Genomic DNA, 22,860 nt, shown 5'->3' with positions numbered 1-22,860 from the left:
AGCCCTGCTGGTATCAGGCACTTGGCCAGGATTCCACCTCTTGCCTAAGCTGAGCTACTCAAGCTCAGCACATTCCCAGAGGGGATGACTCTCCCTCAGATCTGGGCCTTTGCACATGCCGTACTTTTACCTAGAATATTTCATTCAACTCCCACAGCCTGGATAATGCCTCCTCATTCTTCAGGTCTCAACTTAAACATCATTTTTTCAAAGCCTTCTATGGCTAGGCAGAGGAGTAAAGCATCCCAGCAATATGCTCCTACAGTACCATGTAAGTTTGTTATCATAGCATTTAACATTTAACACACTGTATTAGTCTGTCTTTCTGGCTGGTATATAACTGATATGATGAAGACAGAGACTATCCCTTTTCACTATTATATCCCCAGAGCCTGGCATGTAGTAAGTACTTAATATATATTTGATAGATGGTTATTAATATAATAGTTACTGATTATATACCTCTTTGTATAAGGCACTGTACCAGGTACCGAGGATATAGTGGTGAGCAAAACCAGACAAACTCCTGCCCTAAAAGGGCATGTATATTAATTAACTATCACATAAATAAATATAAAATTAAAGCTGTGGTATTATGAAGGAGAACATGGTGCTGTGATTCCTCATAGCAGTGTCAAGTGAGCTAAGTACAAAGAGTAGGTTAATGAGGAGAAGGGAGGAAGGAAGAGGGAAAAACACTCCCTGCAGTGGGTGTACACACACACAGGCTTGTGACGAGAGGGTGGCATGTCTGAGTTGCTGAGGGAAGTCAGATGAGGCCAAGAGAGGCTGACAGGGGCCAGACCACATAGAACCTTTCTAATCCATGTTGGCACTTTCAGACTTTAATCCAAATTACAATGTAAATCACCAAAGGGTTTTAAGCTACAGTAGCAATGAAGATGGGGCAAAGGGGATGAATTTGGGCCACTTGAAATAAAATCAGCAGCTTTTGGTAACGAACATGAGAGATGTGAGGATGAGGGAGAGATGCCAAGGAGGACTTGCCCAATGGACAGATGGTGGTGCTATTCCCTGAGGTGGGGAACACTGGCAGATGACCTGATAGTGGGGGTGAAAATCACAAGTCTGGTTTCAGACATGTTGCATTTGAAGTCCTGGTAAGGATGTACATGCAGTTGTCTAAGATTTTTAGAGGTCTGTACTAGAAATGCAAATTTAGGAGTCATCTGTGAAAAGTTGTAACTAAAAAAGAAGGGCATGAGTGAGATCAATTAGGGAGAGAAGAGTTGAAGAGAAAGGATGACTCAGGATCAAAGTGTGAGGAAGGGCAACATCTAATAACTGGCTACAGAGATTGAGCAGGAAAAGCCAGAGAAGTAGAGAGAAAACTATGGAGAGCTCTAGGTCACAGAAACCAAGGACATCATGAATTTAAAAAGGAGACAGCAATCAATACAGGAAAGAAAACTGGTAGTAGTGTAAGGTTCTTGACAAGGTCAGAGAAGATGGGATCAAAGAGGCACAAGTGGAGGAACTGGCCTTAGACTTGAGGAGGGACAGCTGCTCTATTATAGTAGGAGCAAAGGAGGATCCTAGTAGATTTAAGTCTTGGTAGTGACAGCTGAAGCAGTTCTATTTTCTCTGTGGAGAGGTGAGAGTCTCTGCTGAGAGAGGGGAGAGAAAGTAGGGGCCAGAGGAGTGGAAAAGAGAGTTGATCATAGAAGGATGGCTGGGCCATATTGAGCACCTATCTGAAGTGGTGATCACGAATCAATCTGCCCTGTTATGTTCTTCTTTTTTTTTTTTTCCCCAACAGTGCTTGCTGCTCTGTGCACATACACAGAAAACACACAGGTAAATGTAAATGAACTAACAAACAAAGGAGGGACAGACAGTAGAAGTCAAAGTAACAGAAGCATAGATAAAAGACAAAGTCCTCTGCTGTGGTGATAAAGACCCCATTCTTCTATCTGACCCACAAAAGCACCCACACTGCACTGCTAACCTTTAGTAGAGCTGGAGGCTGAAGCAGGCCGAGAGGATCGCTTGCGATGTCCATTTTCCACGCTTTCAGAAGCCACAGTTGGCTCTTCAGTTCGGGAGTTTCTTCGGCTTGGGGTTTTGGACTTTTCAATGATCTCTTTGGGCTCACTGCTGACAGAGGGAAGCACAAAGTTTCCAAGAAGGAGAGGGAATCAAGTCACACACAAAAAAGGGCTCTTCAGATAGAGCTTCATTTGTGAGGCAGGAGATTAAGAACTATTCAGTCATTCTGAAGAGAAAATATTCCACTCTGGGACAATAAACAAAATACCTTCTATATTACTCACAATTTAAAAGTGAGTCTAGGGGCGCCTGGGTGGCTCAGTCGGTTAAGCGTCCGACTTCGGCTCAGGTCATGATCTCGCGGTCCGTGAGTTCGAGCCCCGCGTCAGGCTCTGTGCTGACAGCTCAGAGCCTGGAGCCTGTTTCAGATTGTGTCTCCCTCTCTCTCTGACCCTCCCCCGTTCATGCTCTGTCTCTCTCTGTCTCAAAAATAAATAAACGTTAAAAAAAACATTTTTTTCCAAAAAAAAAAAAAAAAAGTGAGTCTAGCTTGTTACAGTAGTAAAATAAAATACTCAAAAGCTTATTGCTGGTGAAATTGTGGAAAAACAGGTAAAAGAAATTAAGAACTTGGAACAAAAATTCCGAAACTTCCTCACCCTTTTCCTAAAATAACAATATTCCTTTTCAAAAATTAATAGTATCTGAAATTTAGGAAATTACTAATATGTACTGGTATTTTCTATGAGCCTGTATAATCAGATAATGGCCTACGTCACATTATAGAATACACATGAGAATGTATTCAGAGTATATATACTGCTGGGTATACTGATTACCCCTACCTCAATCCCCTTTTTTTTAGTTTCCAAAGATTTAAAATTGGTAATATCCAGTACTACTGAGGGTATGAGGACAGAAACCTCTGATCAGAGTGTAAATTATGTAACCCAACAGTTATCAATAGGGGGCATTTTGGCCTCCCAGGAGACATTTAGCAATTTAAAAATGTCTGGAGACATTTCTGATTGTTAAGATGACTGCCGTGACTGAGTGGGGGATGCTACAGGCATCTTCCGGGCAGAGGCCAGGCATGCCACTAAATATTCTATAATGCGTTGAGACAGCTCTTCCCCCCCAACCCCAACAAAGAATTATCTGATCCAAGCTGTCAATAACGCTGAGGCTGAGAAACCCTGGTGTAATCCTCTGGCTCAGCAATTCCATTTCTAGGTGCCTAAGGAAACAAATCTTTTTACAGAGCTGTAATTACACACAGGATGTCAAAGCATTACATAAGTACTAATAAAGACAGAAGACCTAAATGCTTTACAACAGATTTTAAAACTAAAACATGGCACATTCACATTCAGTCATGAAAAATCATGTTGTAGAAAGCTATTTAATGATAAAAACTGTTCATGACACATTACTGTGGGAAAAAAGTTACCAATGTTATGAATAGTATAATCCTATTTTCGTCATAATACATGTTGAGCATATATATGTAACTACATATGAATCAATGGGTGTGAAATACACGTGTGTATAATGCTTATATATATATATCACTATATATTATATAAAAATATTATAGTGTTTACATATAAAATATTCCCTATCTGTATACATACTCTGAAGAGAAGTAGAAAATGAACTAAAATATACATAGTGAATATTGTTTGAGTCATAGGAATACTGGTTTATTGGTAATTTCTTCTTTAAAAAAATTTTAAAGTTTATTATTTATTTTTGAGAGAGACAGAGTGCGAGTGGGAGAGGGGCAGAGACAGTGGGAGACACAGAATCCAAACAGGCTCCAGGCTCTGAGTTGTCAGCACAGAGCCTGACATGGCGCTTGAACTTTCAAACTGCAAGATCATAACCTGAGCTGAAGTCGGACACTTAACTGACTGAGCCACCCATGCGCTCTGGTAATTTTCTTCTTTTTAATTCTCTGATCTGAATTTCAAATTTTCTTTAATAAACTTTTTACTACTTGCATGGTTCAAAAAAAATGCATGTCAAAATCATTAGGGAAAAAACGCTGATTAAACTTGCTTGTAAGGCATGGAACTTAAACAAACGTAATGCAACAAAACAAAACGAAACAAGCTGGTTAAAGGGATGTCTCTTCTGGGAAGTCTTCCTTGACCCTTACTCCCCAAGTAAAGCTGTCTCTTCTTTTTGGGTTCACAGTCTGTATCTGGCATTCAAGAGCACCCATCAGGTTGTATAGCATATTTTATTTTAATATCTTCTGCCTTCCACTAGATCAGGAGCTCCTTAGAGGCATGAACCATGGCCTATGAACTCCCTCTACCCCTCCATTGTTCATTCCTGCCATAGGACCCTTCACTGGTGGTACGATAGCTGGGAATTTGGCCATACTGTTCACCATCTTGCTTTATATCTAACAACTGCCCCATGAACCAAGTCAAGTGAAGAAGAGGCAAGGCCAGAGCTGGGGTAGAACTGTAAGTCAGGGGTATTCACACATCCTTTTAGAGATGGTAAAGGATGGCCTTCTGACTAGGAGCCCTGAAAATGGTCAAAGTCTCTGAGGAAGAAAGATTCCTAACAGAGGTGCCTCTCTCTCCTGGCAAAACAAAAGCCACAGAAGTACTGTCCTGCTGTTCATATGGTCAGTACTCAGATAGCTCTGGAAACAAATACCCTTTTTTGGTCTGATTATCTTCTTTGTGTAGCCACACAGCTGGAGTATGCTTGGTAAAGGCAAATGAATTCAAATATTAGCCAATTCAAATAAAAACAGGGAGAAATATGTAGTAGGAATGCCAATGAATCTGTGAGGCAGAAGAACAGGGGTCAAGTCTTACCTATATATTTACTGGACATGATATTTAACTTCCTCTATGCTTCAGGTTCTTGATCTATAATCCCCATTTTGTCTGCTACAATACATATGTGTGAGGGTTCTGGAATCAGGGCACCTGAGTTTGGATATCAGTTGCACCATTTACTAAATCTGTGGCCTTGGGCAATTTAGTTAACTTCTCTGAGCTTCAGGTTCCTTACCGGTAAGACAGAATTTACTTTCCTAACAGATACTGTGAAAATTCAATGAGATGATACACTTAAGGGGCTTGCAGCCCAGTGCATAGCATGAGATGCATTCAGATAGATGTTGGTTATTATGACCACCTCAAAGGGTGGATAGGATTAAATGAGAAAATGATTGTGAAGGTGTTTTATAAACTAAGTTGTACAAATATGATAAATTCTCTAAAATGTTATCCAATGCATTACTAGATTAAAAAAGGAATGACTTTTGGAACTATTCCTCCTCCTTTCCATGGGGTTAGTGAAGCCACAGGTGTATTTCATTTTATTAGGTTATGTGGGGCTTTGTAGTATAACAGGAAAAGCATGAGTTTTGGGGTTCAGACCCTGTCTGGCTTTCTCTCATATGCCTGGAGGATCAAACAGCTATGCTTTAGAAGGTGTTGCAAGGACTATTATTAATGACAATATAACAACAGTTCTTACATACTGAACTTACTATTTACTCACTATGGTGAGTGCTGAACATGTTATCTCATTCAATTTTCAAAACAACCAAGAAAGGTAGAAACTTGGCCACCAAGCTTTGTTAAGGGAAATGTTACCTCTCGGGTTAGGACTCATGACAGCTCCCCTGTTTTAGCAGGGAAAACAGACTGGCACAATGAGTCAAGGAAAAAGGACAAGGTGAAGAGAGGTTTAAAGGATGAGAAAGCCGATACCCTTCCCTTCAAAGAGGCTTACGCCGTTTTCACGCTGAGTCTGCAGAATGATCATCTTACCTTTGTCCAGAGACCATGGCAGCATTTGCCTCGAGTTCTGTGAAAAATACAAAGGACAGAAATGAGATGTGGGAGCTTCTGGTGTCTATGTCCACTGGGAGAAGGGAGGTGTCTCAGAATTCTAAATGCCCTATTTAGGCTAACATGTCTTCATGCCCAGCAGGATCTTCACCCTACATGGTACGGAGACAGAGTTGGCAGGGACACAACTCAGTAGTCTGGGGCATAAGACACTTACTTGGTCTATTTTTATTTCTACTCCACACTGTGAAATAATCCTGTTTGGATCAATAGAACTAAATTCACACTACCTGGTTCATATTTCACCCAGCTATAACTAGATTAGTAAAATAAGCCTCTTCCTCTCCTGTAGAAGAGATTGTTTTCTTTCTTAAAATATCCCTAACCTCTTCATACTTGTTTTTAAAGGCAGTAATCTTAAAATATGTCTTAAATATATATTAAGGATGCATTCTCCTCCAAAGGACTTCCTCACTGAGTTACAGAGTGCAGACTGCTTTGCTTTGAGATAATGCCTACAGACTCCATTACATTCCTCTCTTCCTCAAACTCCCCACAATATCCTCTAAGAAAGGAAAATCTCAGTAATTTGTCTAGCAGGGTTTTGCTTAAGTGAATATTCTATGGGTTTACCAGGCACTTCTTTCTCAGCATCAGCAGAAAAACATCGCTTTTAGAGTTTCATCTTTCCAGAAGACTTTCCTAATGCACCAGACAGCAGTGATCTCTCCTGCTTCTGGCCTCCCACAGCTCTGTACCTGTTCCTGCCTCCCCTTATAGAGAATTCAGCACAGCAGATTCAGTGTACATGCCTCATCTACCCCAGAGATTACACGTTAACTTCCTTGAAGGCAGTGAAATCAGAGTGCATAGGTTAGAATTCTGACGCCATTGATTAGCCATGTAACCCTGCGCTTGACTCTCTGTGCTCAATGCCTCATCTGAAAAATGGGGACAACCACTTTACTCACCTCAAAATTAAGATTAAATGGAACAATACATATAAAAACTCAGTACAGCACCTGGCTCTTGTAAGAACTCAAAATTAGCTGTTGTTATTGTTAGGATCCTCATGTCAATGCAATTCATGCTGGAATCCCTTGCATCCCTCTGCCTTCAGTAAAAGATGAGGGAATCCTTGCTTCTCATTTGCTACTTAGCTCCCAACATCTAACCCATAAAACCTGGAAACCCTCCACTTGAAATAGATACCAGCTCACTGGGTCTCTGTTGCCTGCACACAAACTCAGGTAATGTGTGCTCAAAAATGAAAACAGCTCAAAAGAGGCCGATTACCAAAAAATTTTATTAGTTTGCTCATGTGAAACAAAACTCAGTGCTTTTGAGAACTTTAACACTATTACAGCTAATTCACATTAGCAGAGATCAAAGGAATCTGGTGAGGCAATTAGTGACTATGAGGGTATTTTAAGGAGATTCATTTAAGTCAAACTTTTAAAAGCAATAGGATTCTCTGGCAAATTATTTTGAGGAAGATGTACGATATAGTAAAGCACATTTTTCTGGAGTAAAGAACTGGGGCAGAAAATGTAATTCCCTTCCTCTTTTAGTTGCTCCTTTTCTCGCCAAAAATGAACATCACCATCTAATACCTTCTGTGAATGATTTGCTCCACTCCTTTCCTGTCAGGTGCCTAGCACAATGTCATGCATCATGTGGGTAGTTGGTAGCAAAGGAAGAATCTGAATGGCTGAAATGCTTTTTGCTCAACCATTCTTTTCAGAAGCCTGATTTTACCAGAGTGTGCAATAGAACATAACATAGCACATAGCACCTGAAGCAGCTTTTAAAATAAACACAAGTTAGGGTGCCTGGTTGGCTCAGTCGGTGGAGCATGTGACTCTTAATCTTGGGGTCATGGGTTCAAACCCCACTGTGGGTGTAACAATTACTTAAAAATAAAATCTTAAAAAAAATCACAAGTTGTAGCTTAATTTTACTGATTTAGGCCCACAAAGCTAAACATGGTAATACTGTTTTTTACTTACAAATTTTTTCAAGTGTGAACTGGACTGTAAATGAGATTCTAACCTCTGAGTGAAAAGTGTCATACTTTTTTTTTGGTATCTCTTGATATGTTCAGTGACAAAGGGCCAGGCCAAGATTAAACTGTAACACACTTACACTATTTATCTATGAAGGCAGTACTGTTATTGCCATCAAGATCCTCACGCATTCTGAGCTGACCCAGCATTCCACAGCAATTATCTGCAGATTACCATGGACTCCACCTTCCAGAAACACCATCCTTCATGCTATTTGCAATTTCTTGGTCATGGGAAACATAATGCCATCCAGAGAAGACTGAAATGACTGACTCCCAGGAAAAGTGGCTACCTCACTGTAGCAGAGGTTCTCAGAACAAGCCTCCACTCCTGTCATGAATATGCAATTACTAACCGAGTGTAGGAACGCTTGCCACCCTAGCAAGTTACCATGGGCCAGTCAGCTGCCAGCTATGAGTGCCAGGGTCATGCAACAGGGCAAACAGTCCAACAGAAACCATCCACAGCTAGGTGGCAGACAATGGGCACCACAATGCCCTTCTTGGGTTCCCTGACACCAGGAATGCATAAGACAGCAAGCCAGTCGGGGGAAAAGAACCCTAACAGTCCTGCACAAACCCTGCCACTCATCTGAGGTCTGCTCTGAAGCCAGCAGGTGAGAGAGTTTCAGTCACTTCCTGGCACCCTGAGGACAGCAGCAGTTCCTTCACATATAATCCATTCCACTCAGAGAAGTTTTTCCAAAGCATGCCTTACCTGGTCTGGCACCAGGCCCCTGTGGTGTTGTGGCTGGAGTTTCCTTTGCAGCTAAACTCGGTGAAGGGGCTAAGGCAAGGAAAAAAAAATACAGGCCTTTTACTTTCTTTTCTCAACAAAACCGAAGGCACTGACTGACTCAAGGGCTAAGTAACTGCTGAAATAAATACACGCTTGGAGGGCAGTACTTGAAACTGGCCTTGAAAGGACATTTCAAAACTTAACCCCCAAAACACACCTTAGTAGGCAAACTGAACCACTTGCAGAGAACAATGATACCATTTACCTCAGCATTTAAAAAATTTCTTCATTCCTCTAAAGACTACACCCCTTGAGACTTGAATCATAAAATTCATTTTGTACTTTTGTATAGCACCTGGCAAGAGTGATGGTCATCGAGCAGATATTCAATTCATACTTGATGAATACATTATTTGATGTTATTTACTTATATAACAGTTACCAAGAACTTCCTAGGGGCAAGGTGCTGTTCCAGGCACCGTTAGAGACTAATTTTTCTTTTTGTTCAGTATCAAAGATAAGATACACAAATGTGGTACTCTGGAGTCCACTGGGATGTTATATGAAGAAGATTCATAAGGTAGAAAGTGCTATGGGAGTCGAAAGAAAAGGAGATCAATTCTAGACTGAGAAAACTGATGGTACATTAGAGGGAGAAACATCAGAATTAGGCTTCAGAGGACAGAGACTACTTAGGTCCCTGAAGAGGAATGGCACAGGATACACAATGTACTCTAGAATGGAAGCTTACTGGATCATACAATAAAGATTAAGGGCATAGATATGCCACAGTCACTCAAGGATTATGTCCTCCTATCTTGACATTTCAGTCTAACATCCTAGATAAACTTAGTAACAATAAGTTTTATCCTCTTGTGGAAATTGTGAATTTTGTATATTTCTCTCCCTGCTTAGTCAATAATGCCTTTGTGTTAAGAATTTTTTTTGGATGGTTATCTGATAAAGCCTAAAACTGTATCTTAAATCCTACTTTTAACTCCAGTATTGATCTCTCACATTTTCAAGATAAAAACCTAGAAGAATGGAAACAATCTTAAAATTGAGGTTTTTTTAAACTGCAGGTTCATCTTCCCAAGCTCATATATTTCTCTAGTATTATATATGACCCATATAAAAATATTCCCTAATCACTTCATCATTATTCTCTTGGTATGTGTATGCAGTGGGGTGGGGGTGGGGGGCAGATCCCTCCAGAAGTACAACAGAAACACTTAATAGCAGAAAATATATTTAACTCACACCAGGTTTCTTTTTCATTCTTAGGAGTCATCTACATTCACAGAATTTGAACCAGAAACTTAGGGCACCCAGCCCTGTGAAGTCTCTGTCTCCTGCAACGGCAATGAACTCCTTAAGGGCCTTTTCTCTCCCTGTGTCTCTAGCATTGAAGAGGGAGAGGGGGAATTAACCTTTCTAAAGCTCTGTGTGAGACAGTGTGCTGGCCACATTATGCTGTCTTTTCCTTTTATCTTTGTATATTTTGGGAGGTAGGAATTACAAACTCTGTTTTACAGGTGAAGTACATGGCTTATAAGAGGTTAAGGAATTTATCCAACTGTGATTGGTAACCAGTGGAACTAGAATTTGAACTCTGATCATAACCTGAAGCTTGTGTTCTTTCTGACTCTCCTCCTAGGTGCTTACCACTCAAAACATTTTAGCTTGCATTCAATGAGAAAAGCACTGTTAGCTACCCTAGGATATAGCAAAGGTCCTTCTCAGCTTTGGCATTGTGTGATTGACTCCACTTGGGGAAAATAGAGCTTCTGCATCACTTAGGTCTCACAGGAGAGACGTGTGTGTGTGCGTGTGTGTGTGGGGGTGTGTGGCGGGGTGTGAAGGGGGAGGGGAGGTATAAGGATACCTACGCTCCCATCATTTGCCCATCTTAACAGTACATAGGAAATAATTTGAACTAGATATACATGAATTGTAATGGTCTAATTTATGAAAAACTGTGTCAAAGAGAAATCAGTAATAATTTTTTCCATTTATTCATTACTATATTCTGTGCTAAGCACATTATATGCATTGTCTCAGTGAACTCTTAGAACTACTGTTGTTCCCTTGTTACAAAAGGAAGAAACTCAAGTTTGGAGTAGTCGAGCAACTTACTTAAACCCATAGAGCTGGTAAATGGTGGCACTGTGATACTAACTCAAGCCTATCTGTCTCTCAACCACTTTGCTTCTCCTGTGTCTACTGTCATGAAACTTAGTTTCCTGAAAAGTTCTCCTCTGGAGTAGACAGTCAGAAAGGAATAGTCTCTGGGATAGAGTACAATGAGGAAGGGGCTATGAGAACCATGCTCTGAAACTGTCAAGAGCAAGTCATTATCATGGTAAGGAGAGCTTGCAGAAACTGCTATTCACCTTTAAGAGACAATGTTAAACTGAAGGTTCACAATATCAACTTTGAACAAATATTGAACTCTGAGTTTCAATCTTCTCACCCACGGGATCGGATTTGGGTTAAGGGCTACCTGACATGGTTGGTATGAAGATAACGTGAGATAACAGGTAAAGATGTTTCCTTGTAAAATGAAAAGCTTTATATAAATGAAAGGTCTGTCATTATTTTAGGAGCTGAGAGAGAACCTATTAATGAATGTAAACTTAACATGGGTTTTCAAGTATATTTCCCAATGTACTTCTAATAAATGAAACTACCACTATTGCCATTTAGCCCACTCTTCTTCAACCAAGTAGAAGTCATGCTTTCTTTTGTGGGATAGGTCATCAAAAAATTGACACGAGATGATGCCAGGCCCCGAGTACATACCTATGCTGGGTAGAAGCTCTGGATGAGATCCCACCTTCTCCTCCACTAGGCCACCCGCAAGTGGCTCAGATGCTATGCCAACATGATTGTTTTTTGTGGCCGGCGCCGCAGAGATGAGCTCAGAGGGTACCAGAGTGGTTACTATCGAGCGTACACTGGTGGGGAGAGTACCGCCAGGTAAGCTGGGTCCTGCTGAGGTGGAGCCCGGGCCCACGGGGCTAGAGGTCATTTTTATCAGAGTGGGTGCTGGGGGTGTTGGGGTTTTACTGTCCAGCTCTGTGGATAACTGCTCTGTTCCCATGAGCCCTGGAGTTGTGGTCTCTAGCCCTTGGCCTTCAGTCTCTCCATCTGCACCATATTGCTCTTCCCCTTTCTCAAGAGAGCCTGTAACTTTCTTACATGCCTTGGTCAGCAAAATCTGGCCGATTTTGTCCACTTTTCCTTTGCCCTTACTAGATGAGACTGGGCTTCGCCGGTTGACAGAGGAGCCTGGACTATTGGTCAAAAGGGGAGAAACAATTGTGGTTGACTGTGAAGAGGGAAGAGTGCTCTGATCTGCTGAGGTGCTCACCTGAGGACTAGCCTCATCTGGATTCATTTCTTTCACTTGCTGGACAGGGGGATGAGGAGGGACAACTGGAGAAGTTGTACATGGGGGGGAAGGAAGCTGAACAGGGGTGGCTCGTGAGTTAAGGACCAAGGGTCGACCAGTCTGTATATTTGGAGCAGTACTACTGGAGGGGGCACTAGGTGGTACAGGAGCAGAAGAAAATTTTATGTTCTGAGGTATGTGTAAAGGGCCAACAACTGCAACGGAGGGAGGCATCAAGCCAGAGTTGGTTGTCAGTGGGGCTGCAGGAATTGTGCTTGGCTGTGATCCTTTCATAACCTGAATTATTGAGGATGAATTGATAAACACAGGTGTAATGAACTGAGGCCGGGCATTAGACTGAGCAGCTGACTGTCCCTCAGAAACCATAACCTTGCTACCCACATTGGGCATTGTGACGACTGTTGACATCAATGCAGACTGCAGGTGAGTCGGCAGAGCTGCTGATGTATTAGCTGAAGTCGTGATAGGATTGGAAGTAACGAAAACAGTTATCTGATTTGGGGGCAAGGGAGTAGAGATGGAGGAAGAGCTGACAGGTCTTGACATTACTGGAGGGATGCTTGGTGCAACATTAGAACTGACCTCACTCAATTCTGGATGCACAAGGGTTGAACACGGCTCATTAGTGTGAGGTAAATTTAGGGAATTAGAGGGTTCTTTAGAAGAAGACGGATCCTGCAGTGTGGGAATGACAGATGCTTTTTTCAGGTCCTCCCCAGAAACTACTGGAGGCGTTACTTCCAGATCTGTAAGCCCAGGGGGTTTAATGGTCACATTAGGAGCTCCAGAGTTATCAAGAAGTTGACTTAACGATGTGGGTGCTTCCCTCATAGCAGGAGACACCAAATTTTTGTTCTCTTCGACACCGGGAAGTTTGTTAGGATCCAAAGATTGCCCGTCCTTTTTAGACTGATCTTCAGAAACAACCATTTTAACTTCTTGGGTAGGGAGGGCTTTGAGCTCAATGTTTACCTGCTCCTTCCTACCCTGGGAATTCTGGCAATCGCTGTCCTGAGGCACATTCAAGCTCTCCTTGTTATCCTCCAGAACACCTCCCACTGCAGCCACAGGCATGGTAGGATTCTGAGGATTCAGCCCGCTGTTGTTAGGGAAGCTCCCAGGTACAGGGGGATTGGCCAAAGGAGTGGGACTGACCAATACATTTCTTGGCAACTCCACATTCTGCAACAGAGCTGTGTTTGTTTGAGAGGCCAGAGTAAGTTTAGGGGTTTTTGAATTTTGCCTCCCAGGACTTGGGGTAGTTTTCCTACTGGACCCAGGACTAGACCTGCGACTGTTGCTCGGACTAGCCCGTTTTGTTGCTCCAGAATTAGACTGCTTTCCAGAATTCACCACCACAGAATCTAATTTGTGAGTTTGTGGGGCAGCAAAATTGGAAGGATTATTCATGGTAAGATTCGAAGGTGCTTGCCCAATGGCCTTTAAAGTTGTTGGATTTAGGCCCTGCTGATCAAAGCCCCTGTTTAAATTTGGCCTAGGAGGTAAAGGAATATTAATCTGTGGGGGGAAGAGTCCTGCAATGGAGGCATTGAGTCTTTCTGGAGACAGACTGATTTCTGAAGGTTCTGTGCTAGGAGGGCGATTGTTGGGTGTCTGAGGATAGTAGGGTCTCGGGCTGGCTCTGTTCGGTGTTTTAGGCCTAGATGTTTGGGTTGGAGCAGCCACATTTGGAAAATGGTGGCCATGAGAGCTGGGCAGGGAATTTACAGGGGGTTGCTGGGGAGTTGCACCTTGAGTTGCAGAAAGGGGTGATGGTCCAGGTTTTGGCCCTGTCATCATTAACTGATTCTGGGAAACTACTAAATGTGAAGGCATGTTATTTGGGCCTCCTGAGACAGATGGTACTTCACTGCCACTTGCTTCAGGGAGCGAGGACATTTCTCCCAGTGGTGAGCTAGAAGGATTCTGGGAGTTCTCCTGGTATACCATTTTCCTTGAATTGCTTCCCAAAGGAGTATTCACAGGTATTGGCATTCTTTGCTTATCAGGTGATGGTGGCACGGAAGCAGGTCCTTGCAAACTGACCATAACAGGCACGCTGCCGCTCTGTTGCATGGGCATTCTCTGGGAGTCTGGGTTCAGGGGGCCCCGTGGGGGGTGGACACTTTGGGAGACCGGAAGCCTAACTGATTTGGGGTCCTGCTGCATCATGAGCATCATCATCATTTGTTGTTGTTGTTGCTGCTGCTGCTGCTGCTGCTGCGACTGTGGCTGACTGGGAGGTGGTGGCTGCTGCTGTGGTGGCGGCAGTTGTGGCTGCGGCTGCTGCTGTGGTGGCTGTGGCGGGGGTGCCACATGCTGCATGAGCTGAGGAGGCATCTGCTGAAGTGGCCTCTGTTCAACTGGTTGAGAAGGATAACCTAAAACAAGCCCCCAAAATCAGGGAAGTTAGATTTTCGGCAGGAAAAGCAACTTTTAGAGTATAGCCAAGCAATACTCATCTAGGTGGCCCAGACAGTGCACAAACAGCTTAGGCGTGCCTACTCCCAGGGGGGCAGGCGCAGCTCCTCATTATCCGACATAAGCAAAGGGGCACACAGCTTAAGGAAGCAAAAAGCAAAGCATCAAGAACCTGGAGCTCCTTAGTCTTCAAGGTCTGAATGAGGCACTATTGTACTAAGACTGTAATAGACAGACACTCTGTGCTATGCAATGAAAGTGGCTGAGTCTATCCCAGCCAAACATTCAGGTGAAATGAGAAAAATTCCCATCAATAGCAAGTAGCTGACCACCCAGCACTGGGGTCTCATGTGGGAATAATAAATATTTCACTGTACTTGTGAATGAAGTAAGGCATTTAGGACTCACTTTTTCTGTTATCAAGATTAATTTTTTAAGGTGTGATTTTGTGAAAACAACAGCATCAAAGATAGCCTTTTTATTCTTTCAACAGAAGCAAATATACAATTCTAGGATTCAATGCCTTAAGAGGGATTTAAAATGACGCCAATCCACTGGATCCATACATCATGCTGCATCCTTCAGGCTCAATCCTTTGGGGAACCCAAATGAACTAAACTGTCCCTCTGATGTAGTTCAGTTTAATAAAGAACAGGAGCTAACAGAAGCTGATATACACATTGAAAATAAATTGAGGATACTGAAGATTTTTTTATGGATATTAATTTCCATTTACTTTCTTACAAGTTAAAACTCAATTTGGAGAAATATTTTCTATGAATCCACAAAGGAAGAATAAGAAGCCAGAAACACTGCCCTCAGGAATAAAAAATAATTTTGGGAAAAGAACTGAGGGACAATGCCTTATAGATTTTCAGAAGGCAACAGTTCAAATGATTCCTTCTTTTGTGAAGCTTTTACTTGGCATTTTAGAACCAAAGCTTTACACAATCAGCAGAAAGGAAAAATCATTAACCAAGAATAAAGGTAGTTCCATGGGAAAAAGTGGGGATACAGCTGGGATACAATTTCACAAACTAGATTTATTCCATTGTTGCATAAAAATGCATAAGGGAAGTTTTAAGAAGGCGCAGGAATAAAAACAGTTGGCTCTGGCAGTTGGCAGAAATGATGGTTCATGATTTTCACAGAGGAGCTACCAAATGCTGCTGATCCACAGGGTCAGACCCTGCGGTCAACCCTAATTAATGTCTTCTGGCCAAAGATTACCATGGCACCAATGAGTACAATGTACAGAATTCAGTTTTAGAGATTTTTTTCAAAATCCTTTTCTATTTCAGGCCCAAGTCACTTCTTTACAATTATAGAGCCAACAATAATATGGCACTTCTACAGGTTTAACTCAGGTTCCCATATTAAGAAAACTGTCATTTCTGTAGAAGCCCACTGTTGTTGGGCTATGTCACAAATGTCTTTTATCTTTAAATCAGCCCACCAGGTAGCACAATAAATACCAAAGAGAGCAGAGCAGATAATACAGCAACTTTTCAAAAGTTACAGCTGAGGGCATGGCTGCTATAAAGGTTCCAGAAGCTGGAGGCAGCAGTCCAAAGGGCACTAACGTTAAGAAGACAGGTTAGGGTTGCCGTCACATAAATGGTAGAGAATGAAAGCCAAAACACACATAGTGTCTATAACATAACCCAAACCCATATTTATTAATCAAGGGTTGCAACTCATATGCCTTTAGGCACCAGGCCAGTAGTGAAGAACAGAAGTGGTCTGGTATAAGACAATAGTAGTTCTGTGGACAGAGCCAAACTGCAGAATGAATGTTCTATCTAAAGGCATCTAAATTCAGGTTTTTATCTGGTTTAAGACACTGCATGATAGTTCAAACACACGATAGGCCAAATTCATCCTGTAGGTTCCTACTTTTTAAACTCTAGAAAGGAAGCAATGATGTGTGCAAGGACCTCTGGGATTCATATAGGAATTCACATGTGTTTGAGGGAAGAAGGTATCTTCCTATTCATAATGTCATCTAGATATACCTGCCAAGACTGGTGACCTCCCTGCCTCAATTGCTGCAACTCACTGACTGGAATTGTGGTGTTCCCAAACAATTTGTAATAAATAGCATGTAGTATTGACATCATGGTGTATTTACTTTTTTTTTTTTTTTTTTTTTTGGTTCACTTTTAAAATACATAAATTAAGGGTGGATTACGGTACATACCCAAAATAACGTCACTCTCACTTACGTGTCAAAAAGGAGGAATAACTAGTGAGGAAGAAACAAAACATAATCCTTTGTACACACAGGGAAGAGTGACCTAAGTATGACAGGCTTGGGTGTCTTCGACTGAGTCACAGGGGAATAAGGTTACAAATCACTGCTCAGGCCAAGAGTAACAAGTATAGAGATATTGTGGCAGCTGGCCTTAGTTCTTCTATAACACCTAGGTTGGAATAAATGAATTTTAGAAAGTTTTTTTTCTTTTCAACATTTAGAGGATAATATTATTTTATAGCCAAAAAGGGGTACAACACAGGGGGCTTCACCAATAGTGATCTTATTTATTATTCAGCTGGGTGGTAGGTACATGAGCGTCTCTTTTATTACTCTTATATAGTTTTTATGTTTAAAGATTCATAATAAAAACTGTATTAAAAAAATTTTATTGTAAACCCTGTTCATTGCTTCGAGACAACCCAATAGGAAAGGCTGCAGGAAAGGCAGGCAAGCAGGATTCGAGTGAAAACATCTTTCCATCTAATCTTACTCCATTTGGATGCCACCTAGATTCTTGATACTGACAAGAATAAAGAAGCACTTGACATTTCAGTCTGATTTTATGAGGACTTAATATCAAGAAGGCTAATCTGAGCAGTATATATACACAGTTGACCCTTGAACAATGTGGGAGTTAGGAGTACTGACCCCCTGTGCAGTTGAGAATCCATGTATAACTTCTGACTCCTCCAAAACTTAAGTACTAATAACCTACCTGTGGACTGGAAGCCTTACATAACATAAACAGTTGATTAACATACATTCTGGGTTATATGTATTATATACTGTATTCTTACAGTAAAGTAAGCTAGAGAAAAGAAAACGCTATTAAGAATCATAAGAGAGCACATTTATACTACTGTATTTACTGAAAAAATTTGCATATAAGTAGATAATGCAGTTCAAACCCATGTTGTTGAAGGGTCAACTGTATATACTACATATACATACGCCTTCAGAAGTTATATTTGAAATTTTTACTTACTATCAAGGCAAAGTTTCCAAATATTAGACACATTTAATTGCTAAAGAAGCCTAGTTAGGAGACAAAATAAAATACCAATGTTTCCTTGAAGAGAAGCCTTGTACTGCTGTATAAATGATGAAAAGTACGCAATCTTTAGCTAACATTTTATCACCTGGTGGTCGGTTTGAAAATTCTGGCAGTTTAGGGCCTGAGTTGTCCAAGTTAATTCCTTGTTCTCCAGGCAATGGCTGCTGATCCGTGTCCTCCAGCCCAGCTGGGCGATTATCTGGGGTACTAAAAAATAAATTATACATTTGGGAGTAAGTTGCTTAGCTTATACATGAAAGTAGCTTAACTTCTCCCCTATTTCTGAAGACATAAAATCTGTTTACATTGTCGTATTTATCATAACTTCCATATCTCTAGTCCGATAAAATATTCACTGTTTGGCATAAAAATAATCCAGCAATTTCATTAAACAATAAAATCTACTTAACCTAATAATAGTATGGCTATTTACTCAAAGTGCTTTCTACAAATTTCTGACATAATGATTTTCAAGTAATCATCCATCGCTTAAATGTTTTAAGACCTGATCATAGTTTGGACTATCAACATTATAAAGTATTATTCTTGTGAAACCACACTATTTTTGGTATAGTTATCAATTTCAACCATGGAGTCCAGACTGTTTATTTTTTGTGGATATTATAGCGGCAGCTCTCACAATTCATAACACCTTGCAAGAAGTTGTAGGTTGGCTGATGAAAATGGTATCCAGGGAATAAAGAAAAATGGAGAATACTAGAACAAAGCTAATTATTTCTGCTACAGAATGAGTATTTGCAGACATCCCCACTGGTTTTGGGATGCTTTCGTTTTTATCTGGTTGTAGCTTAGAATTTTTAGTGGGGAAAAAGAAATGAAAAAAAATGTTATCTGCTAACATCCACATTCCCAAAGAACCAATGTACTCACATCCATTTGGTTTGCAATCTTATTCCTGGCTGTATCTTTCTTCCCTATCTTTAGTTTCCCTTTGCCCTGATATTGGTCACCCAGTTTTAGACAGTATTTGATCTCATTGTATTCTGTGTGGTTTCTAAGCCTTACCTTAAATCCATTTTAAAAAGTCCTAGCACATGGAAATTTAGAGCTTGAAGCAGGTCTTTAGCACATCCAGATGCCTATAGCAATTTGTTCCTTCTATGACTTCTCTCTCACTTCAAATTATAAGGATTCTGTAGGTCTCTTTACTTTCATGGAACTGCACTGCTAAAAAAATCTCAAGATATCTGGTCCAGTCACTTCATGTTATGGATGAGAAAACAAAGGCCCAGAGAGGTGTAAGACACAGGTCCAAGGCTCCACAGTGACCTAGTGGTAGAGTTAGGAGCAAGTGCTCTTCCTATTATACCTACTGTCTCCCTTTTGTAGGAACCCTGATGCCTATATAAGGCCCTTTCCATAATTTCTAGCCCCAACAAGTAAGCGATCTTCCTCAGAGCTGGTGAAGACAGCAAGAATGCATACTAATGGCAACTGAATAGCCTTACAATTTTAGACTACTGGGAGAAATAAATACCCTCCCAGGACAGCAGGTTGAAAGCAGTAAAGAATTTAACTTAGAGCTACTGGAAAAATTAGATAATTAAAGGTCTAATTAAGTCTGAATTTAGGAAAATATAGTTTGTTAATATACAGTCACAGACTTTTAATTTATAATAATCAAGAAGCAGCAAGTGAGTATGGTATAATCAAAGAAATATCGTGGGAAGGCTCAGAGACAGTTGGGTTTTATTTTGAACATTTATGGTTGTTTAACTAAAACTCTCCTACAGTTCTAGCAATTTGTTTCAATTAACCCATTTTACATTCATTAGTCACTATTCCCTATTAACAAATGTCTCTTCCAATTTTACGATTAAAGGCAGAAAATCCAGTTTAATCAATATGCCCTCTGGAAACATTTTATCAAAGTCAAAAAAACATGATTAACACTTAGCTTCAAGACATGACATATAAATTAATCGTCCTTCCTGCTATGATCTTGCAAAAGAACTCACCTAGAGAACCTTTACTTAAGGGGTAATTGATTTAAAAGGTTCAACCATGTTAGAATGAGGTTTTAAGCTTCTAGGGATGATGGAGATGGAGAGCCTTTACTTACTTATTTTTTCACAAAATAGAGAGCCTTTGAAGGAAAGGCATCTGTACAAAAAATTATTTCTTTTTGTAAAAAGATTTTATTTTTATTTCTTTAAGTAATCTCTATATCCAACGTGGGGCTTGAACTCCCAACCCTGAGATCAAGAGTTGCATGCTCTACAGACTGAGACAGCCAGGTGCCCCCCAAAAACTATTTCCATTTGAGAGAGCGGGGAGTTTTGATAAACTGTTTTCATTTCCAAAACACATTTGGCCTTTCTGGCTCCCTAGTAGCTGTTATAACCCTGAAGTGCTTTGTGGAGTGTCATGTGGTAGCACTGGCTACTTTTCAGTTTCTGTGTGCCACAATCCCTGAGACTATAGACTTAAGAGACATAGATCAGTCAGTTGCAATGTATGAACCTTGTTTGGCTCCTTATTTGAACAAACGATAAAAAAAGAATTAATTTAAGAGAATTAGAAAACTTTGAACACTGTCTGAGTGTGTGAGACTATGGAGAAAGTGTTAGTTTTCCTACATGTTAATGGTATTATGTGTTCATTAAAATAAAAAAACCCAACCTGTCCTTATCTTTCAGAGGTACATAGTACTGAAAATATTCACAGTCATTTTGCTTTAAAATAATCAGAAAGGTAATGGGAGATGAAGGCAAGACAGACTATGACTTGGTAATTGTTGAAGCAGAGGGATTTCATACTGTTCTGATTTTATACACGTTTAAAATTTTCCATCAAAAAAAGTTCACATAGAAATAAATACAATTTGAGGCAAGACTATCACAACCTACTTTAGATCTTGCTGACTATTTTTCTTCTTCCGAGGGGGTTTCTTCTTCTTCGGTTTATTTGCGTTGGTATTATTTTGCTTATTGTTTACCCCAAAATGGCCTGCAGAGATGTCACTCTGCAATAAGTTGACCAACAATGGGCTTGTTAGCGTGACATCCTTATTGACCGGGAAGCCAGGATTCTGACCACAGGACATCTGATTTCCATTGGGTGCTCCACTGAAAGGTGCATTGAAAGGCATCCCATGGCCTGAGAAGTGGTTTCCCGAGGCACTGTTTCCCTGCATGGCCTGCACGTGGGGGGGAACCATGTTGGTTTGTTGCATGTTAACATCAGGCATCATCTGAGACAAACTGACATCATTGTTTGCTGTAGTAGCAGGATCACCATGCTGCTGGGCCATGTGTGGGCTGGGCCCTGGTGGTCGCAAGACCTGCCCCTGAATCCCCATAACCTGAGATGGACTGTTGCTCACGGGCCCTTGCTGTGGCAGCATCTGTCCTGATATCTGTCCTGTAAACTGCACCATGTTTCCTTGCATGTTTGGAGTTGGTCCCCTCATTATCTGTGCTGGTCCCGGCATGACATTGGATTGGTTCTGAGTGTTAAACTGTTGCTTATTCCCCTGCATCTGATTGGTCATGATTTGCTCTATCATTGGGTTCTGTTGGAGTAAAACTTGCCCCTGAGGCCCCATCATCTGGTTATGTGGCGCCATCATTTGTGGGCCCTGTTGGGGAAGAATCTGCTTGGGTGGGGTCATCCTTTGAGGCGAGGGCCCAAGATTTTGGCTTTGAGGGTTCACCATCATCTGGCCCTGAGGCATAAGCTGGGCCCTTGAAAGGATCATAGGGTTCTGAGGGTTCAAGGTTCCTTGCTGCTGGACCATCTGGCCCTGGGAGGGCACAATCTGCTGGTGCATGCTCATCAGCTGAGATGGTGGGCCCTGCTGGGGCTGGCCTTGCATGTTGCCCAGGTTCACCTGAGGAACCCCAGAACTACCAGCCTGCTGGCTGTTCATGTTGCCATGAATTCCCATGAGGCTGGGCTGCATCATATTTGGTGGCCCGTGGGACACCTGCATCTGGTTTTGAGGAGGACCAGCTCCTTGACCACCTTAAACAAACAAACAAACAAAAAAAGGACAGTTTCAGATAGAAATACTCTTATATTGGTATTAAGATACTCTAATTGGAAAAACACCAATAACCCATATATCCACTGACCAACATAAATAAATATGCTATGTTTGACATATTTTCTGTGGCTTTTTTGAAGTATGGAGACATGACTGTGGAATGATTGGTTACATTCCCAATGACCACACAACAGAGAAGGGGAAATGGTTTCTTTACTCCTGTTTGGTAACTTAAAGATAACACTTTGAAGATCAACAGTTTACTTTCTTTCAGATGAAATAAAGAGAAAGGCAGTATCTCATTGTTCGAAAATGACATGTAGCTATTTTAAGGTGAAGAAAATTAATGAAAAGCACTGTAGGCTAGTGAAATAAGCTCTGCTTTAGATGAGTCAGGAAAACAACAAACGTGATGCATTGTCTTAGGAAAACCTTGGCAATGCTGAGAAGACATTTAAACATGCTTCCTGGAAAACTAATGACTCTCAAAGTTTACATGTGTGGTATTTGGATGCTGCACGTGAAAGGAAAGAACACCTAATACTTCCTAAGGACAGGTCTCCTCTGCCCCAGTGTGGTAAAAATTCCTTATTCCTTATCTGAAGCTGTGCCTCTGGTGTAAGTCAACTGACAGATAACCCAGAAACTGCAGACAGAGGAACAGCTACCAAGGGATGTTAAAACTTCACTGACCCCTAGGCTCAGAGCTTTAGAGAAATGGTCTCCTCTGAGCCTGCTGGTGTTAAATAAATCTCTGATCCACCAAAACAAACAAACAAACAAACAAACAAACAAACAAACAAAAAACAAAACTTCACTGACCCTTCCCTGTGGCAGTCCCTGGTGGATCATATAGCACATGTCCTATTATCAGTTATTTCTAATTTAGACAAAGACATTGCCTGGCTTGCTGCAGTGTTTACTTATTGTTGGGTCTTTAGGATTTTCCTATAGTTACTTGCATTATCTCCCCCTTTTTACTGAATACTCTTTTAGATTATTTTATAGCTCTTTGTCACTTTTAAGTAAGGACTAGAAAGTGGCAGCCATAATGAAGTTATGA

The 22,860-nt window shown here is 41.1% G+C and overlaps 1 protein-coding gene across 7 annotated transcripts in view; it reads right to left on the bottom strand.

Annotated features, from left to right (window-relative positions):
• Window positions 1–22,860, bottom strand: part of NCOA6 (nuclear receptor coactivator 6) — a 107,514-nt gene that overhangs the window by 6,247 nt on the left and 78,407 nt on the right. For 5 of the 7 annotated variants that reach the window (XM_053890323.1, XM_053890325.1, XM_053890326.1 and 2 more), the window contains 6 exons: window positions 20,659–21,775; window positions 17,874–17,995; window positions 11,444–14,437; window positions 8,621–8,689; window positions 5,817–5,853; window positions 1,970–2,118 (listed from right to left, as the gene is read on the bottom strand). In XM_053890323.1, coding sequence (XP_053746298.1) covers window positions 1,970–2,118; window positions 5,817–5,853; window positions 8,621–8,689; window positions 11,444–14,437; window positions 17,874–17,995; window positions 20,659–21,775 — 4,488 coding nt within the window. The remainder of the gene's footprint in view (window positions 1–1,969; window positions 2,119–5,816; window positions 5,854–8,620; window positions 8,690–11,443; window positions 14,438–17,873; window positions 17,996–20,658; window positions 21,776–22,860) is intronic. The other 2 variants (XM_053890324.1, XM_053890329.1) reach the window with 2 other exon arrangements.

Source organism: Panthera pardus, unplaced genomic scaffold (genome assembly GCF_024362965.1).
Source record: "Panthera pardus isolate Hobbes unplaced genomic scaffold, ASM2436296v1 HiC_scaffold_25, whole genome shotgun sequence".
In the NCBI taxonomy this organism is placed as follows: domain Eukaryota; kingdom Metazoa; phylum Chordata; class Mammalia; order Carnivora; family Felidae; genus Panthera; species Panthera pardus.
This window is presented reverse-complemented; position numbering and strand designations above follow the sequence as displayed.